This window comes from Empidonax traillii, unplaced genomic scaffold (genome assembly GCF_003031625.1).
Source record: "Empidonax traillii isolate 1590-97213 ecotype Southwest subspecies unplaced genomic scaffold, ASM303162v1 scaffold48:size2401408, whole genome shotgun sequence".
Classification (NCBI taxonomy): Eukaryota; Metazoa; Chordata; class Aves; order Passeriformes; family Tyrannidae; genus Empidonax; species Empidonax traillii.
Genome location: NW_020955241.1, coordinates 316,083 through 335,469, shown reverse-complemented (window position 1 = coordinate 335,469; position 19,387 = coordinate 316,083). Strand labels below are relative to the sequence as shown.

The following is a 19,387-nucleotide window of genomic DNA, read 5'->3' as shown; positions in this document are numbered from 1 at the left end:
TCCTTACAGGGCCTGCTTTTGTTGGCCTGACATTAGTATGTATTTTACAGGCAGGATTGTGAAAAATCAAATATTTATTCCTTTTTAATGAATCTGTTAGATGATTTTAAGATGGTAGTAATTTCCAAGTAAGTTCTGTAAATAAATTTAAATATTTATTATTCTGAAACTTACTTCAAGTTACATTCTAGTCCTTGCTCTGGGTGTTGTTCGCTACATTTTGAAGTAAGTAGTTGCTAGGAAAAAATGTATACATGTAATCTAGAGTCTGTCCTACCAGACAAATATTTTAAGCAGAAGCAAAACATGGAGTGGAATGGATTGAGGTTCCCTTCCTCTGGCAACTTTAGTTTGGTGAGGATTGGTGAATAAACTACCTGCACTCCATATTCCATTACCACCACTCTCTGTAATCCTTCTTGTCACTCCTCAGATTGCTCCTGGCTGTATCACTGTTGACCACTGGTGAAACAACAGCTGTGGGTAATGGTGGGCTCTATGAGGCTTGGTAGTCTCTTGGTGACATCCCTGATACTAGTCCCCAGTCAGCCTCACAACTCTCTAGGGTGCGTCAGGTCGGCCCATGGGTGCCTGTGTACCTCTCAGAAGAAAGTCACCTACTATTGTCACCCATCATGTTTTTTTAGTTGTGTTGGTTTTTACACAGGAAGCAAATAGGACTGCCTTGCTCATCTCCTGATGTGACAGGTTTTTCATCTTTGGTCTGCAGAGCACTGACGTGATTCAGTGTAAGGGCATCCCAGGCTTCACGGAAAGTTTCTTCCTCCTTTGGGTCCGTGCTGTTGCAAGCTGCCACTGTTCTGCATCATCTGCCCCTCTCCCTTCTGTGTGTGCGCCAGTGGTGCAGTTGTTGGCTTGTTGGCCACAGGCTTTGGGTCCACTGCAGACTGCACTCGAAACTAGCTAGCTATCTCAGCCTCCTAATGTTGTGCAGCCCTCTCACAGCCCTCTGCAGCTCAAATTAGTAAAAGAAGTAGCACGCAGTACTGTGGTTAATAGTTACAGGAGTAGTTACGAACAGCTTCTTACCGAGAAAAAAAATTTATTTTGATTGAACTCGCTTTTGATATCCAATCATGGATTTCTGGGATCTCCATGTACCATAAGTTTAGACTATGTTATTGTTGTCTGACGCTTAAACACCTTAGTTTTTAACTACCTTTTAATTTTCCTCTCTTTCCAGGAAGTTGAAGACCACGTGGCGTTTTTAATAACTGTTCCAACTGCCCTAGCAATTTTTTTTGCTATATTTATCCTTGTCTGCGTAGAACCTGTATTTAAGAAGCTGCTTCGTGTATTTTCTCTGGTGGTCTGGGTGTGTCTTGTTGCCATGGGATATCTCTTTATGTGTTTTGGAGGAATCATCTGTCCCTGGGACCAGGTAAGACTGCCATTATTACTGATTTTACTTCTGTTGGGTAAATTTCCAAGAACCATTCTATACAATAGCATTCACATTCATTTTTATGGGACATTTCGTAAAATGGTTTTGTGACTAAGTGGTTGCACGCTGAGACTCCCTGCATCTATTTTATAAATACCAGAGATGTGCATACTTAGGATATATTAGGAAATATTTGGAGGACTTTGCTTTCATATTTTTAAGCTTCTCTGTTTAATGAATATTTGAATCCAATCACCAGCTTCTTTATATAGTGAATATTTGTTTCTAGTGACCAATTAATATGGCAGAAGTGCTAGCTTTGTTCAGCACTGCTGATGCTATCTTCTTCAGTTTAAAACGTTTGAGCTCTCAGTGTAGGCTTTCTGTGGTTTTCAAGATGTTCTCTAGCAACATGTGAGAAAAAGGACTGGGAGTTTCCTTACTTGTCTAGGGAAATGAGTGAGCAGAGAAGCAGTGAAGTACCTTAGACATTTTTTAAATTTTGTAACGGAGACAAAGCAAAATATAATTGCAGCCTAATGGCAGCACTTTTGAAACATCAATAAATGATGTACAATATCCAATGATGTGCCTGATCGATTCTTCTGTGTTCTTCCATGTTATTTTCTTTTCCCCAAACGGCTCTGTGTGGGAATACTCCTGTTAAAATAATTTTAAAACTCTTCAAAGGATGGAAAAAAAATATTTCAAGCATATAAATTTGTCTTCTAAAATTTCATGCTAGTTCCATGAGTTTAGTATAACCTTTAAATGGTATTGCTCTATCCAGAATGCCTTCTAGGTCTTTGAGATACACTTGAAACAAATTGTCTCACTTGTTATTCAGATCTTGCAAAGACTTATGCAAATACTGAACTTTAAGTATGCAGATAGTTCCTTTAAATTCTTTAATTCAAATTATTTAATTTACTAGTGTATGTTTGCAATACTTTTGGAGCCCTTACCTTTGTGGTTGACTTTATATTTTCATTTTCTTGAAAGGTTCTGGGATTAATTATGTAAGAAACCTCCTTCCAATTTTTTTTTCTTTTCAGTATTTGAAACTGCCAAAGCAGACCACACTTGCATGTAATAGAAAGCAAATCAGAACATGAAATACTTTTCTCTAGATAAGGATTTCACCATGGGAGTCTCTGTATCTTTGTGATATCAGGTCTAGATAATTCATATGGTCTTACTTTTCTGATATGTTTCATTGCCAGTTGTGGGAAGTCATGCTAGAATATTTCAGACTTTCAAGCTTAGATGCAAATATTTAATTAACCGTATTATTTGTTCATTACAGATTGTACTGAGTTTAATTTTGGTATGTGAAAGATAGAATAATGATTTTCAAAAGCATATGGCCTACAAGAGATGTAAGCGGGATACTGATGTTTTGGTCCCGAGGTTGTTTTTAGCCCATGAAGATGGTTTGTCCTCCTTTGCTTTCCTCTTTGGAAAAATGTAGACATTGCCACAGCATCCCAGGGACACGGCTGGCTCTGTGAGGCAGGAAGGGCTCTAGAGCTCCGGGAAAAGGCATTGTCTTGCTGCAGGTTGCCAGGACACAACTCCTCTGATGTCTCAGTCTGCTCCTTACTTTGCGTGCAAGTGTTGCTTGGAGAAAAGGATATTTGGGAGGGAGCTGCATCACTTGCTCTGCCAGCAGCAGCAGCCGACTCTGGGCAGCCGCCTTGCCCAGTGCTGTGCAGGCTCCAGCTGAGAGTGGGCAGGGATTTTCCAGAACGCCTGGGTCCCGCGGCAGATGTCTTTGGCATTTGGCGGGAGAGGGGCTGTGCCAGAGGGGCTCCATGCCCCTGCTGGGAGTCCGAGGTCCTGTGACTTCCTGCAGTGGGACCCTTCGCTTCCCCAAACGCACATTTTTCTGTGTTGAATAGCAGTGCACTTTTGTGGATTTGCTTTTGTAGGTGTACTTTTGCCTATTGTCAGTTAAGAGTAAACTGGAAATATGGGAATATTTCTGGGAATTTGACACCTTACACAATAGAGTAATTGCAGGTTAGATGTTTTCGAACATCTGAAAAAGAGCTTTGAGCAATAAAATACTGCTGTGTATGCCTGTGATGCTGGTGTTTTGTTTGCTTTGCATCAAGAATGTGCAGGTCAATAATCGGTATTTTCTCTTATACATTCTCTCTCCACATTCTCTCTCCATACATGAAAGCAAGTCTGAAATTTCCTTCCTCAGTGATCACTGGCAGCTGCTTTGTTGAAGTTTGATGTCTTGCGAATCTTTAAACCACTTTGCTTGGCATATTAGGGGTGTTTTTGTCATTCCTTTATGCTTTTTATGAAAGGAAGGAGACATGATGTAAAATTTAAATTAGTTCAGTTTCAAATATGTCCCTGTCAACATAACTAATTATAAAATTATGAAAATAGAAGAAAGAGCCAGTTCATGTACAGTTACTTTCTAAACAAGTGCTTTATTTTAATTTTCTTCAAATTACAGCTTAACTTTTGTTCTGGTCCAGCAGAGTTTAAAAATACTCTTTTCATCATATCTTTCATGTCCCCTGAATCTTAAGCTTGTAAAAATATGGCATTTCCTAATAAATTCCTAATAATAAGCTATTGAAAGATAGATTTTTTGCATACCAAGGTTGATAGAAGAAAGCATGTTGTTCTGTCGTTTGTGCACAAGCCTTCTCCCTTTGAATGAGAACACTGCATCTTTTAAATTTTGGCTTAATGATTTTCATATGTCTCTCGGCTGTTTGCGACTGCTAAATATAGTTTTTCTCTGTTATCTTAAGGAACCTTAGGTGTGAACTTTTGCAGCTTTTGTTTACAATAAAAAATACCACTTGAGAGAGACTGTTCTGGTTAGGAACTCAATATATATTTAATGCAGAGCATTTCCTCCAGAGCCTGCAGGCACATAGCTCAAATAACTTTCACGATTAGTAGAGGGCTGGAAGTGAATTGGCTGGTCAGGGCCACTGTTGTCTTTTTTTTATTAGAAACCTGTAGGCTGATGTGAAATAAGTGCAAATCATAATTGGTTTCAGCTATCTTTTTGCTGTCCCTGCAGACCCTTTTTATCAGTCTCCTTGACTCTTCTTTGGCTGCAGTTACATCTTTGGAGAGAAAGCTGTTATCAGGTAGGTATCTGGCCACTGTTTGAAGGGGGAAGACAGTGCAGCTGTGGACAGTTACTTTGTCCCTTGGGCTGGTCTGCAATCCCCATACTGGCTCTGCAGTTGCCTGCTGAGCCTGATCCAAAGGCTGTTATTGTCACTGGTCTGCTTGGGCATCATCACTAACCTGTTCATGACAGGAGCCAGGATATTTGCACTATCAGCCTTACTAACTAACTTCTTAAGTCAGTCCAAGCTCCCTTACTCCTCTGCACTGACAACGAAAAACAGCGAGTGCACTGAGAGGAAGGTGGAGCATGCCTTAGGGAGGCAGTGGGTGGCTTCACAGGATTGGAACAGTGATGGCGTATGTCTTTGGTACCTGACAAATTTTTTTAAAGAAGTGTGGCCACCCTCTCTTACTGGTGTCAGCCCAAGTTTCTGTCACTGCCAAACTTGACAGTGCAGCCCCTGGTTTTTCCTGCTGGCCCAGGGAACTTGGATGCCTTTCTAGGACCTTCACGCACTACACTGTGCTAGAGCCCAGGAGGTAAACTGGCCCGCCTGCATGGAATTGCGAGACACCTGAGTGAGTAGGAAAGAAGTACAGCAAAGCAGGTCATGCCGAGGCTCAGCGGGAGCGATTCCCTGCCAGCAAATTTTTTTCAGCTCTAAGGTGTGAGCAGTAGTGTGTGGACATGGTTTCAGTGAGGAAGGACCCAAGAGTGATGCTTACTTAGCAAGGTCCATGTGGAAATCTTTAGATGGTGTGTTGGTAGAGAGCCAGTAATGCAAGGCAGGCGAGCTGAGTAGGGAGTTCTGGTCAGAAAAGGTGATGTATTGATTTTGTCGTGTTAGGACTCTTTCCTACTATAGAATGAAGTACCTTTCCTTTCAAAATGTAAATCCAGTCTCTATCTGTAGAATTTCATGCCAGGGAATGAATTGAAATTAGTTTCCTCTTGTTTCACTGACAGTGTAGCTATTGTACAACAGTCGCCTTTCCATGTCACCCTCTGACATGTCTAATACTTCCTCAGCCTTTTATGCAGGGTGTAAGTAAATATGTCATAGCACATTGATATCAGTGGGTAAAAAGAGCTCTTGAAGCATGCAGTAGATGATATAAAAAAAGAGTAATTATACAGCATTATACTAGTCTAATGAATTCTATCATTGCAGGATTTTGGTGTTCAATTCTATTTAATTATAAATACATTTGCACAGCACAGGCACCAGATGTGTTCCTCCTTCTCTATATTCAGTTACAGCACAGAAAATTACTTCGAGCGGAATTTGACACTTATGGTTTAAAAAAAAAACTATCCAGAATGATGTGTTTAGAATATATACTTGATTATTTTAGCTTAAATTTTACTTTTTGAGCTGAATTTAAAGCACTTTCTTGTTTTGTTTTAATGTGTTGATATGAAATGGTTCATGAAGTTCAGGCCTTGGAGCAGTCCTGGTTTACAAGGTGTGGGCAAAATTTTATGCCCTAGTATTTATAATGTTATTTTTTTTTATACTAGCATAGCTCCTGCGAGTATCAGTCTGTCTTGTGCTGTGGGGTGAGGAGGGCCTGCACAGAGTTTCTGTGGTTATAGTTATTAGCTCCTGTATTAGACCATGGGTGAGCCAATGGGTCTGCAAAAGGAGAAGAATTGCCTTTTTAAGGAATTACATTGGGTCTGCTTTCTGCATCTTGCTTGGGACCTGAAGTCAGCCCTGCTGTAAATTACTAATAACAGGTTTTGTTGTTAAGCAATGCAAAAAGAAAAAATAAAAAATTAGATGTTTGAGGAACACAAGACAGGTATCATTGAAGTGCCTGCAGCACAGCTGAGTAAGGATGAGTTAATGCTATACCACTGGTTCATGCTCTGGAGTGTGAAGAATACTTGACATTTTTTTAAGTTCAATATTAATCAAACTCTCAGGAATGAGGATCCTGAATCAAATCTTGTAGGAACATGGTTCAGTACCTTGTAGGTGAATAGTCACCTGAAAAAGGACATGAAGAAAACCAGGAAAGTGGTATGAAACGGAAAGATACTGCCAAGCAGTGATCCTGTGCTTTAGGATAAGGAGTGACAGAAAAAAGAAGAAACCCACAATCCACAACTATATGCCATATTTTCAGTTATATTCGAGGAAGGAGAAGAACAGATGATTTTTATCTTAATTTTTTTTTTAGAGAGATATGAAGTCACAGGCTTAATAGCAAGGCATTTAAATGTGTTTATCAAGTCTGGTATGACTATATCTGGATAGAGGACAGGGAAAAGATGAAATATTAGAGGCCTACCAGTTCTTAAAATCAGTAATATAGTAGATTGATATAGTAAAATAGTGTGTGTTGGAATCCCTATTGGCACAACTAACATGCCATTCTTGAACTTTGCTATGGCATGGCAGTGCATTAGGCTAGTTTGTGGAAAGAGAACTGGTTACTGTTTTAAATAGGGAATGTATTTTTGAAAAAAAAAACAAAAACAAACACCTCTTTTTTTAGTGCAAAACAGACGACTAGAAGCACTGGTGGAGGGGGTGACCATTATTAAAGTAACTGTACATGTAGGTGAGGGGAGATGGCAGATAGTGTGACTTCAGAGGGCATCAGGCAGGAGGAAGATTGCTGGCTGGATTTCTCAGGGAGCTCTCTGGAGAATGTTTGCCTTTATTAGTGCTTTTTACTAGTGATGGGGTGACAGAATGTCAGTGCTGTAATGAAATTTGTTGATGACCCAGTTCAAGGATTCCTAATACAGAGAAAGATCACAATGTTATGGGGAACAAAAGCTTGACCTTGAAGACTGCAGTAATAGCAGCAAGATGAAATTTAATAACAGGAAATGTGAGGTATCTGCATTTGGGGAATAACAGAAGAAGCTTCATCTACAGTCTGAGTTCATCAGTGGAAAATGAGCAAGGATAAGCAGAATGAAGAGAGGAAGCATTAGTTGATCACTGGATCATTAGAACATGCATCCAGAAAAGACTCAGTTATGATGGCAAAGTATCCACCTGAAGATGAATCCTTGCCTCGATGACTATGTACATTTCTAGTGACCTTTATTCAAAAAGTTAAACTGAAACAGGAATAAATATAGAGATAATTAAGCAAGATCACCAGGATAAAGGTGAATTTTGTGAAAGGAGATGAGAAGAGCTTGTCTTGGGTATAGATCCTCAGAAGAGAAGAATGTTGAGAGTAGTGTGACTGCCATCTACAGATAGTCCATGGTTGCAGGCAGCAAATTTGAGGAGAAGCTACAGAAGATAAAGAATTAGTGACACATACACACATACCACCCCCCCCCCAAAATAAAAATCATCTGGCCAATAATGAAAATTAAACTGAAAATTGGAATAAATCCCATAGCCATTAGGGCACTGTTTTTGTGGAGTGGCTAATATCCTCAGGATAATAAGGATTAAAATAATGAATTGATTTTACAGTGGAATGCTGCTCTTAGCTAGGAGTCATTCAGTGTCTTCAATAACAGGGACATGGACTTTTTGCTATTTAAATATCTTTTATCCTTCCAGTGTTCTTATGGAGAAGTAGTCTCAAAATTTAAAACATCTGAGAATAATAATCTTGGTCTATTTCTTTCTTTAGGCATTCTTTTAACATTTATGAGAGAGGTTTGATGTAAATACAGTAGAAGAGACTGGATGTGTCTTGGATGTTATTGGAAGAACCATATGAAACCCTTTTTTTCCTGATAGTTTGTTTTTCTTGACTCCATTTCCTGTAGTGATTTTTTCATCTTGGAGGGGACATTTAAGTACAAAGGCTGAGCTGATTGTAGTTTTCATCAAGATATTGCATAGTTTAATTATGGCATGATATTTGCAGTGCAAGTCATGTGAATGAATTTTGCTAAGGGAAGTGTACATGCTGAATTACAATAAAAATGTGAGAGATGAATATGCAGAACTGAATGTGGTAAGAGTCTTCTCTTTGATGGAAAGTAACATTTATCAATAAAAATATTAATGTTTCTGAGAGTGCTGAAACTAAGCAATGCTAATTTTATATATCATCCTATTATTCTGATGTTGCTGACATCGAGACCAAATGACAAATTAAAATGAATAATTTAATCAATTTATATGGCTTCTTATGTGCGCAATAACTGGTTTGACATTAGGAAATAAACATTTAATAATTTCCTAATACATATATAGTTAAAAATTACTTGTGTGATAGAGCTACCAGAGAACCATTAAAGAAGCTATCCAGTACTTCTTGCTAGCACGTGTTATTTAGGGAAACCATGCAAGTTTACCATTCATTGGAAGTGTTTTTCACTCAGAAATGTAACAGTTTACCTGACTTCCAGGAGGGACGGTTTTGTCATGACACTGCATTAGTCTGTTGGTTTAAGCTCTTTGACCTTGCACACTTCCTGGCCATGGGAAAGCATGCACCTTTACAAAACCATTGAACGTAATATTGTATGCTTTTATTTCTGTGAATTATGTGATGAAAGGACGTCTCATTGTAGATTCTGAGCTTTGGTAATGTTTTTGCCTTTTGTTTTAAATCTGATTCTGTTTGCAGGTTTCTACTGATGTAATAATTTAGCTGGTGAGCTATTGCTCAAAGAAAAATAAAATAGAGGGTGAAAATTCTTCCTATAAGCTGCATAAGAAGACCTCAGTTTTATTGTTTGGGAGTGTTCCCTGTTACTGCAGCTTTTATAAAGCTTTAAGCATCATAATAATCATAGTATTTGTATTGTCAGAGGTTGGCTTTGCTTTTAGTCTAGGAAGAAGGTAACAGAATGTTCCCCCATGTGCCAGCAATTTATAACATTCTGGATGTGCAATGCCTTTCAGTTTCACTTGCCAGGATGCAAATCTGCAGAGTTATGCAGATATTAGGAAACATTACCTTAAATTAACTAATATTTGAAAGAAAGCCATATGGTCTGCTGGTTTGTTGTTGAGCAAGGTGCTAAGTTTGTAGAGTTTTACAAAAGTAAGAGATAAAGAGGTAGAAATACATGTGAAGTGTAGTAAGGCCCATTCAGTATGGGTTGTAGAAGGTGTTAAGTTTTATATATTCATAGAAAAATATAATTTGTAAAATCTATGTAAATTAATTTTTAAAGGTATCTTAAGTGCACAAATATAATTATGTCATAGGATTCTGATACTGCATGATTTCACGTGGTTAAGCTGAGGTTTCTAGTAATAATTATAATTAAAATATAAGTTACATAAATAATTATAAATTGTAAATTCATTGAGAAATAGAAAACAGATGTTCTTTCAAGCGGTTATTCATATTCATCTAGTGACTTTTTTGTTTTATTTTTCTATGTGACAGGTTTTTTTGTATACAAACCAGTGTATGGTGCTTGTTTATTGGGACATAGCTTTGATGTTTATATTGGTTTAATTCATCAATAGGCTGTCTAGAAAAAGAGGAAGGAGAAAGATAACTGACTAAGATAATAGTCAATTCTCAGACAACATTTCAGTGTTGATGAAGGAAAATCCCAGAGGTATTTATCTTTTATGATTCTGCTGCTTCTTTAGGTAATATATGAGACTCTTTTGGAGGAGGGCTGAGAACAGGAAGGGCAAGATGACTTTCAGGAGGCAGGTTTCAAAAGGAGCAGTCTTTCAAAAGGGAATCAGTAACTATTTGAGAGATCTATATCAGAGGAACACAACATCTCCCAGCTTCAATTTTGCAGAAAAGCTAGCTCTCCTGGACCAGTGTCACAGGAAAAGAAAAGCCTGTCAGGGGAAAAAATCCCACCCTCTGTCCCTCCACATAGATGCATTAACAAGGCTTCAAAAAATAAATAATGTTTTCATGCAAAGTGGCATGTGCTGTTTTGCCAGTTAGGGAAAAGGTACATTTTGTTACTACTCCAAACCTTCATATTGTTTTTATAGCTTAAAATAAACTTGCTGTAAAATAAAATATTTATCAGTAGTGTCAATATCTGAAGTTCTTGGACTATACTGTTATGGAAGATTTACTTTGAACACTAAATACATATTAATTATGTTGAATTCTAGGTTGCATTTTTCTTATTTGCTTCTTGTACATACGATTTTAGCTAAGTTATATAGGTATGTAAATTTTGTATCTTACTTTTCAGGGCATTATCTTTGCTTAAATTGGCAAGCCTGAATCTCTTTTTAAATGTTCTGATTTCTGTAACACTTCACTGACCTGCAAATATGTTTGTTTTCCAAGAATCAAAATGGCAGGTGAAGTGATAACTTAGTAACTACAATCTCCGTCTTGTGTCTTCATGTGGCATTGCACAGTAATTTGCATGTTGTACACTGCATAGTTTCTTTCAACATAAGTTCTTTCGAGATTTCTTACTTGTTGTAATATCCCAGTTTGAGATGCTCTCTGTAATTTATCAGTTTGCACATTTGTAGTACGAATGTCCGTTGACTATTTTCTGCTTGTTTTGGTTATTTCACGATTCTTTTGTATTCTTCTGTCACCTCTTCCTTTCATATTTCCTTCCGAGTTTGTAACACCTTCTCACATTTACTGACAGTTGTTTCCTTTCCCACTTATTAATGAGGACAGCCTTTCCTCAGTTTAGTATACTTGTTATCACACTGTATTTTTTGTCTTGCAGCCAGCTGTATTCTTCATAAGAGTAGTTTTTGCCTCATTCAATACAGATGAGTTTTCTCATAAATAACACTATTTAGGTGTCATTATGACAGGGATAGTCTTGCAAGTTCAAATATTTGAGAGCTCAGTTAGAGTTCTGTTATTTTCTGCTTGACCACACTTGTAGTTCTGCCTCTCCCCCGCGTCCCCCCTCCTTCACACACAAAAAAAAAGGGAAGAAAAAAAATGCATGGAAAGGGTTTTTTTCTCTTTGTTGGTAATGTAAACTTACAGAGTATTATGGCTTTATCTTTGAGATTTTGTGAATTTTTTTTTTTTTTGTTAATTTGGGGTGGAATTGATCCTAAGTAAATGTGGCAGTAAATTTTTCTTTATTATGCTGTTGTTAGCCTTAATCATTCAGGGTTTTTTTTGCAAATAATGTCCAGTGATGAAGGAAATGGATTAAACAGTCTACCATATAAAAAAGGTTTACACTAAAAAATCATATTAAACACACATATCTGAAAAACTCTACTTTCCATAAAACAAAAAAATCTTATCGCCATTAAATGAGGCAGAGATTTGAGTAAGTCTTTTTTTTCCCTGTGATGCTCTGATTATCCTTTATGACTACATATGTTTATCTAATGATGGTTCCTGTCGGTGTGTACATGTTACTTACACGCCTATATAAACAAGCGTAAATCGGTGTTTTAAATGGCTTTCACATAGATGTGGTTACAGTCTTACTAGGGTAGATGTGGATTGCCTTTTATTTTCGTTTTGCAGTAACCAGAATTTGTTCAGTATTTAGAAACTTATTTAAGAATGTCAGTTACCATTTGTCAGGTCTGATGTAGATAAACTGCGAGGTCTACTGGATGACCCAGCATACTGACAATGGAAGGAAAGTATGTGGTCTGAATGACATTAATTTGCATATTAAATTCCATTTAAATTATTGGGTTGATGTGCAAAAAAAATTGAGAAAGGTCATGTTTCTTTGATCAGATGAAGACTGGAAAGAGAAATACTGATTGATAACAAAGCCCTGAATGCAGAAAAGTGCAATAAATGCATATTACCATGTGTGAATCATACTTATTTCTATACTATGATTTCCTCTAGATTACCCCAAGAGTTCCGTACTCATTAGTGATGTAGGCAGAATGTTACAGGACATATTTCTCCAGAGGGGCTAGCAGAAAAATCTGTGCTTTAATACCCCTTAATTCCTTTTCTTCTCATCTCTCCTTGCTTACTTTTAATCATATTTCAGTAAGTACTACTTTTCTCAAACCATGTGAACATTTTGGAAACAGCGTTTTACAATATTGCAGGGACATACAGTGGCCACTGAAGCTAAAAAAGGAAAATCTTTCTGGATCCATAGAATTTGCATAATTTCTGTAACTTATTATTTAGCTAGTAGTTGTGATCACAGATTGGTGACTTCACATAATATAGAAATGCAGAACAGAAAAACTTTGCCTCTTGTGCTGTCGCAGGGTTTGTATTCTCTTTTCCATGTTGAGCAACTGCATATCATATGGGTTTTACTTGGTAAAATGTCAGGTTTCAGGTTTTCGTGCTTATACAGTTTTGTTGCAATTCTTACACCAGGGTTTTCTTGGCTGTTGTTTGAGGGTTTTTTTACCTTCTTTATCAGGAGTTGAGATGTTCCCCTTTGTTCAGGATGGCTGCAGTTTCAGTGAGAGTGGGAGAAGACTATAGTCAGGACAGAAGCCCACACCACTGTGTCTGGCCTCTGCTTCTTGCTGTTTCCATGAGTAGAATTCTGTGCCCCTGGGCTGTTCAGTGTGCAGAGGCTGAGCTGCAGGAACATTGGAGTCGCTGTGTAAAGGTGTTGGGAGGACAGAGGCAAAAAAACTGGCCACAACCCTTGGGAGTTGATCCCAAGTTCCTCTGGTTTCAGTACTGGGAAAAAAGCCACCTATAAGTGTGAGGAAAGCTGTGCACCTCTGCTCCTGCAGTGTGGAGATCTGGGCATGCAGGCAAGTAATGGCTTGTGCAAAAGTGATGCCTGTTGTGTTTTTTCATGCTACTCTGGTATTTTCCTTCTTTCTGGGAGCTGGCCAGCAGCATGGATGGAGAATGGGTGAAGGGAGAGATGAAGAAGGGTTGTGTTAAAACTGTGAAAGAAGTACAGCCCTTAGTGATAAGTCAGTGTAAGCAGATGGTAAATAAAATCCCTGGTTGAGAAGGCATAAAGCAGCGTGCATTTTGTTTGTACAGAAAATAGACTTTCAGCTCTTGTTATTTGTGTACTCAGTGGCAACGGATAGAAATGGAATGGCAAACAACAGGGCTATAAAACCGGGAACAATTTAGAAGTACTGAAGGTCAACAAGATTGTGTATTTCAGGCTGCAGTATCTTACTAGATCATGTGACTCTAGTAAGGTTTCTTGCTGTTAAGGAAATTGCTTCTTGAATACATCACACCGTCAAGTATTTTAGTTAGGAAAATTTATCTTATATATTTTTAAATACAATTTAACACTTGACATACTAATATTAATATGACTCCCCAGGTGTTTGAAAAAAAATAACACTACCAAGAGGGAGTGTGTGTTTTGAATAGATTTATTTTAATTTGGAATATGCATGAGGATGTCATTCTTTTTAGGCAGGGTCTGTTGTTGAAGTCATGCAATATGAAGTAATACTTTAAACTTGTCACAATTTTGGAATATATTTTAGAGTAAAGAGATTTCTGGGCAAAAAGACTTTGTCTAAAAATGTTCTTATGAAATACAGCTGAAAATGTTATGGCTTCAGTGTCTTACTGGTAATGAAAGTGAAGTTTTTGCTTTTCTGCCAGTTTATTTTCTGTATTTAGTTATACTTGGAATTAAAGAAGAAAAAAGAAGAAAAAAAGAACCATTTACAGATCCAGTGCAGTGGGTTTTAGTGGTTACTTTTTCAGTATCCCCTTAAGTGGCAAAGTATAATAGTAATTGTTGAACCATACAGTAGCAAAATGAAATCCTAACACCTCTTGTTTAAGACTGCAGTGCTCTAACCCTTCCTTCATCCTGAGCAGTCTTATCCTTGAAATCCTCCAAAAAAAGCCATCACCTAAACTGTAACTGTATAGTAGAAGATTCATAGCCGTGTCTATGCAATTAAAATGTTCCTCCAGTTAGATTTCTTCTTACTGTTAAATAAATTGCGACTTTCAAATCCTATTTCTCAGTTCTCAAGCTAGTGATACTTTGCTAGTGTTACTGTTTTCCTGACTGGAGGTATTGGAGTATTTTAGGGTTAGGGCTATACATTTTTCACAACTGAAGTCTTGAGTTAGGGAAGAGGCATCACTAGGCAGCTGGTGGGGTGAGAAACCACAGTATCACTGGTTCCTGAGCAAGCAGGGCTGCCAAACTGCCTCATGGAAAACCATATCCTTATTATCCAGATATGTCGTCTACTCCTGAAGTCCCACCCCTTTTCCTCCAACATGTCCCAACTCCTATCCCCAATTATGCAATATTAAGACATAATCACGACTGATTTGTGAGAGATTCTTCCCCACCCACTGCCTACTGATTTTATGATAGGAAGTCCTATCTGATCTCAGAGGTTTGGGAATGACTGACAATGGACTTTGTCAACGCAGTAAATGAACCCTGCCACAATTTTGTAGTTAGCACACTAATACAGCCTCTGGTACTTGAGTTAATTTAGATATAGCTGAAGCATCTGACTGTTTCTACATACCTTTCAGTGTGCAGAACCCCCAGAACGGGACAAGCGTGATGGGGAACTGCGAGTCTTTCCACCAATGTATCCAGAGTGAAATCTCTTCCAGAATAGCATCTCTGATCCAAGCTGTCTCCTAGCAAAAGGCTTTGTTCTGTCCCCAGTCCAGAAAACTTAAAAGCTACAAAGAAACATCTTGTAGGATTTTTCCGGAGTTCTTCATTACAGCTTAAACCTTTTGCAGTGAGAAAACAGCATTGTAAAGGTTGTAATTACATTACTATTGCTAGAAATTCTCAGGTGATGTATTGCCATTGTCCAGTTTGACATTTACATAGTTTAAATATTGACAAACTACCATAGAAGAGCTCAGTTGAGAGTATTTTGCAGTCATTAATCCATTATGCTTAAGCAAGCATTTTATCATGATTATCAAAAGATATTTGCCTGAATATAGACAAAGGTTACCTAGGATCTAACCTCTTTGCCCTCGGAGTAGTGGCTTTTCAGCTTGCTCTAAGAGAAGGGAGAACAGCCATGGTACCAGCTGGAACAATTCCAGTGTTTGGCAGGGCTGAAGTCAAATAGGAGATTTTCTCTGGAGTAGCGGGTCCTTCTCCTGAACATTCAAGACTGGCAATAATTTGTAGCCCTTCTGTGCGGTATCTCACATCCCTATTTTGTCTTTTTTCTATTTCCTGAATCTTACTATGTTATTTTTGTACGTAGTGCGATATCTGGTCTTGCATTCCATGTGCTTATTTTTATTTTTAATATCTGCCTTTGGTTAAGTTTTGGAAGCTGCATCATGTCCCTATTTGTTTAATAGGTCATCATGAAAGTAATGCTAAGCAGTAATCATTAAAGGGTATATTGTGTGGGACGAGTGGAAAGTTATTTTTAACCACAAGACTGAAGAGCAGTCTCTTCTAGTTCCCCAAAAGACAAGAATGATTCATTTACATTTCAAATGAGATACAGATACCGTCTGTTACCAACTTCATTCAGATTGTGATGGAGCCTTCAATAGATTTGCTTTTGGGTGAATAAAAAAATGAGAGATTATTAAGTATATCAACAGTAAAGTTTGTTCATCTCTGGTTACACCTGATTTCCAAGAGAGAACATATGTGGCAAAATTGCATGCCATATTACAATTACTTTTTAAAACGTTTTATTTATTTGTATTTTTATTTTGGCCCTTTAAAAACAGTAAGAGGACACAGAAAATCCTTGGTTTCAGAAGCCAAGAACTCTCAAATTCTGCACTTAGTATCTCAGCTTCCCACTTGAGGTGCTTTGATGTGAGAAAGAAGCAATTTATCACTTTCAGAATATGAAGTTTAATAAAGTATCTTCTTTCCTAGAGTAGTGCACTTTTTGAGGTAATTAATTACTTTATCTTTTGTATGTTTGTGCAAAATAGCAGTTTTTTTGGCTAAAAATTACTGTTTTGTCTATAGTGATAGTCAAAAGTGAAGGTTTTACCTGTAGGAGAACAAAATCAGGTACTTAACACAACAGCTATAATTTTGGTGGAAGTACTGAAAATTCCTCTTTGGATTGTATTTGAGGATTAGTGACCGTCAGAAGTGTTTACCTCTCAGATTTTTCAGGGAGCCCGTGCAAAGCAGAATCGATTGCTTGTCACAGCAGCATTTCGGCAACATCCTGCTTTATTGCAGTTCAATAGCAGCATCAGACCTCCATGGACCACTTAAAAATGGATAAAGGTAATGCTATAGAGAGAGTATTCCTTGTCAGGTGTTGATTTGGGAGAATATGCAAGGTGGCAAGCGTAGAGAAAGGAAGAAGTGGAAAAGAGCGTGAAAAAGCAGTGTGGAACAGGCTGAGGAAGGACCCTGCAGTGCTGTTGGAGCTTGGGCAGCCTTGATGAGCTGGCGATGGTCATACAGCTGGTGCTACCACCATTTGCATGCCAGTCTACTGATCAGGAGCTGGCCCAGGTAGCTCTTCCAGTTGCACAAGCCTTTGTGGCTGCATAAGAGATGTGTTTGTGGTGTTGTCTGAAATAATTAAATAGAAGAAGACATAAGAAAAAATTGGAGCTTTCCCATTTGGATGAAGTTATCAAAGGTGTGATTGCTCACCTGCAGCTGTAGCAGGACATGGAAATTGACAAGCGGGGTAACACAGTGGCTTGTGTGAGGCACACCTGTGCAGCTGGTTGTTTGGAGGGCGGCTGTAATCCATAGGTATGTTAGACAAAGTGGGTATGGGGAAGGCGAAGGGTTTTGAATCAAAGGAGGTTGTAATAAGGTGGAGGTGTGTCACTTCTCTCAAGTGACAAGTGATGGGACAAGAGGAAATAGCCGCAAGTTGCACTAGGGGAGGTTTGGAGTGGATATCAGTAAAAATTTCTTCACTGATATGGTTGTCAAGTGCTGGAACAGACTACCCAAGGAAGTGGTGGAATCTCCATCCCTGGACGTATTTGAAAGACATGTAATTGTGGCACTTAGGGACATGGTTTAGTGGTAGATTTTAATGTGCTGGGCTAATGGTTTGACTTGATGGTCTTAGAGGTCTTCCCCAACCTGAACAATTCTGTGATAAGTACCTTCTATGCCATCAGCAAAATGAGAAGAGTGTTTTACTGACAGCAATACTTGAAATTGTTATCTTGACCAAGAAATGGGGTACCTTTGTTGAATGAGACTGTGCAGAGATGGGGGTTTGGCTGCAATCGCTGCAAACAGATGTGTTCTCCTCTGCTGTGCCCCCTATGGAGTAGGCGGGCTGCGTGCTGCATCAGCCCTCAGTGCTGTGAGGGAGCATTGAGTGGTTTGCTCGGTGTTGGCTCACGGGAGTACTGAGCGGGGCCAGCTGCTCTGCTCGGTGACCCAGGGGCACAGTGGGGAAGGGCCCACGGGGCATGGAAGGAAGTGGTGATGGGGATCCTGGTGTTTGTATTTTTAGTGGAGGAAACCTTAAGTAAGATTTATAGGAGCAGATGCTCAATCTGAAGATATTATAATGAGAGAAGAGCACGTTTCTGAAGCTGTTTTGCTGTCTCTCTGTATTACCAGCACTAATCTGTTCTCACTGCAGAGAACTGGAGAGAGCACCAGGCTATGGAGAGTGGGTGAAATGTTCGGAATGTGGGCACTGACATGTATAGCAACCTACAGAAAGTATTTCTACTTGGTTCTACTTGGTTTTGTTTGCATTGAAGGTTTCCCTCACAGGATCTAGGTTAATTAGGATCCATTGACACCTAAAAAAGTTGCACAAATGAGTGGGTCCATTATAGTGTTGGTGAATGTGAAGACAATATAAAATCATTCTACAGTGTGAAAGCATTGAATTTATTTGTTCATCTGCCTTCGTGTGATACTGGATGGGGATGATAACAAATACAGAAATAACCATATGCATGGAATAATACATAAAGGTTTGGACACTGCTCCTGTTGGATGCCTCAGAGCCTTAAATTCAACCCTACTTTGTAAATATAGTCCTCATATAGATACACTTTCTGTTTTCAGCTGCAACAAAAGTCTGTATGAATATGCACATTATTTTGTATTATGTGGTCCCCAGAAGCTGGGCATGGATACAAAATTTATCTGTCTATCTATCTATCTGTCTATCTATCTGTCTATCTTATTTCTACTTGATTGGAGCTTCAGAAACCTAAGTAGCAGTTAGAGACTTCTTTCTTCTCAAGGGCAAGGAAGGGATGCAGATGGAAGCACAATAATGAATTGCCAGTCAATTGTACAGTTTTCCTGGCAGTGCCATATAAAGATAATACTTGCTTTGCTAGAGGTGATCTCTTTTTTTGAAGAAGAAAGGATGGAGGAAATTAGCATATATTTTACATTTATTGTCAGAGGTGTGTGATTACCAGGAACAAATTAAAGTAACAACAGAGAGAAATGTCTTCTTTAAATGTGAAAAAAACGGATTATGTAAATGGTATTTGGGTAATGCAGTTTCTTCCCCCATACTGACACTTCAAAGAGCTCCACCAGCACTGCAGGATAAATGGGATGAAGTAGGCATATATTCAGATCTTCCTCCACCCACTGTACCCCGCTTTACTGTTTTTAAATGTTCATTTGAGTACTTCTGAATTCTCATTTTCATCACTGAACAAATCTAAATCCAGTCCAGGAACTACTATCAAGAGAGCACATCATAAATCAATCTGGAAACATCCTAATAGTTATGCTGCTGTAAAATCAATGTAATGTAGACTACAATAATATTTTGCATGTCTTTCAGTCATGTTTGGTTAGTTGATTTACTCTTGTGAAAAAAATAATGCATTCTTGGGTCTTGCTGTTGTGCTGCCTTATGTAACAGTGGCTGAATTGCTGCAGAAGTGACAGAGTCTGATGCAGGAGGAAAGCAGCTGATGTTCCAGATGCCAATCTGAGTGTATATTTGTAGTTTATAGAAAAGCATTTCAAAAGCTCTGGTTCAGGGGTATTAAAGCATTCCTGCTTGAAGGCCTCATCTGGCAACAGCAGCAGCAGCCAGGAATCTTTATGTGTCATTTGATGTTTGGGAACCT

The 19,387-nt window shown here is 38.4% G+C and overlaps 1 protein-coding gene across 1 annotated transcript in view; it reads left to right on the top strand.

Annotated features, from left to right (window-relative positions):
* ADCY2 (adenylate cyclase 2) overlaps positions 1 to 19,387 on the top strand; it is a 206,652-nt gene that overhangs the window by 19,098 nt on the left and 168,167 nt on the right. Inside the window, exon 2 of the mRNA XM_027878943.1 lies at positions 1,205 to 1,402. Coding sequence (XP_027734744.1) covers positions 1,205 to 1,402 — 198 coding nt within the window. The remainder of the gene's footprint in view (positions 1 to 1,204; positions 1,403 to 19,387) is intronic.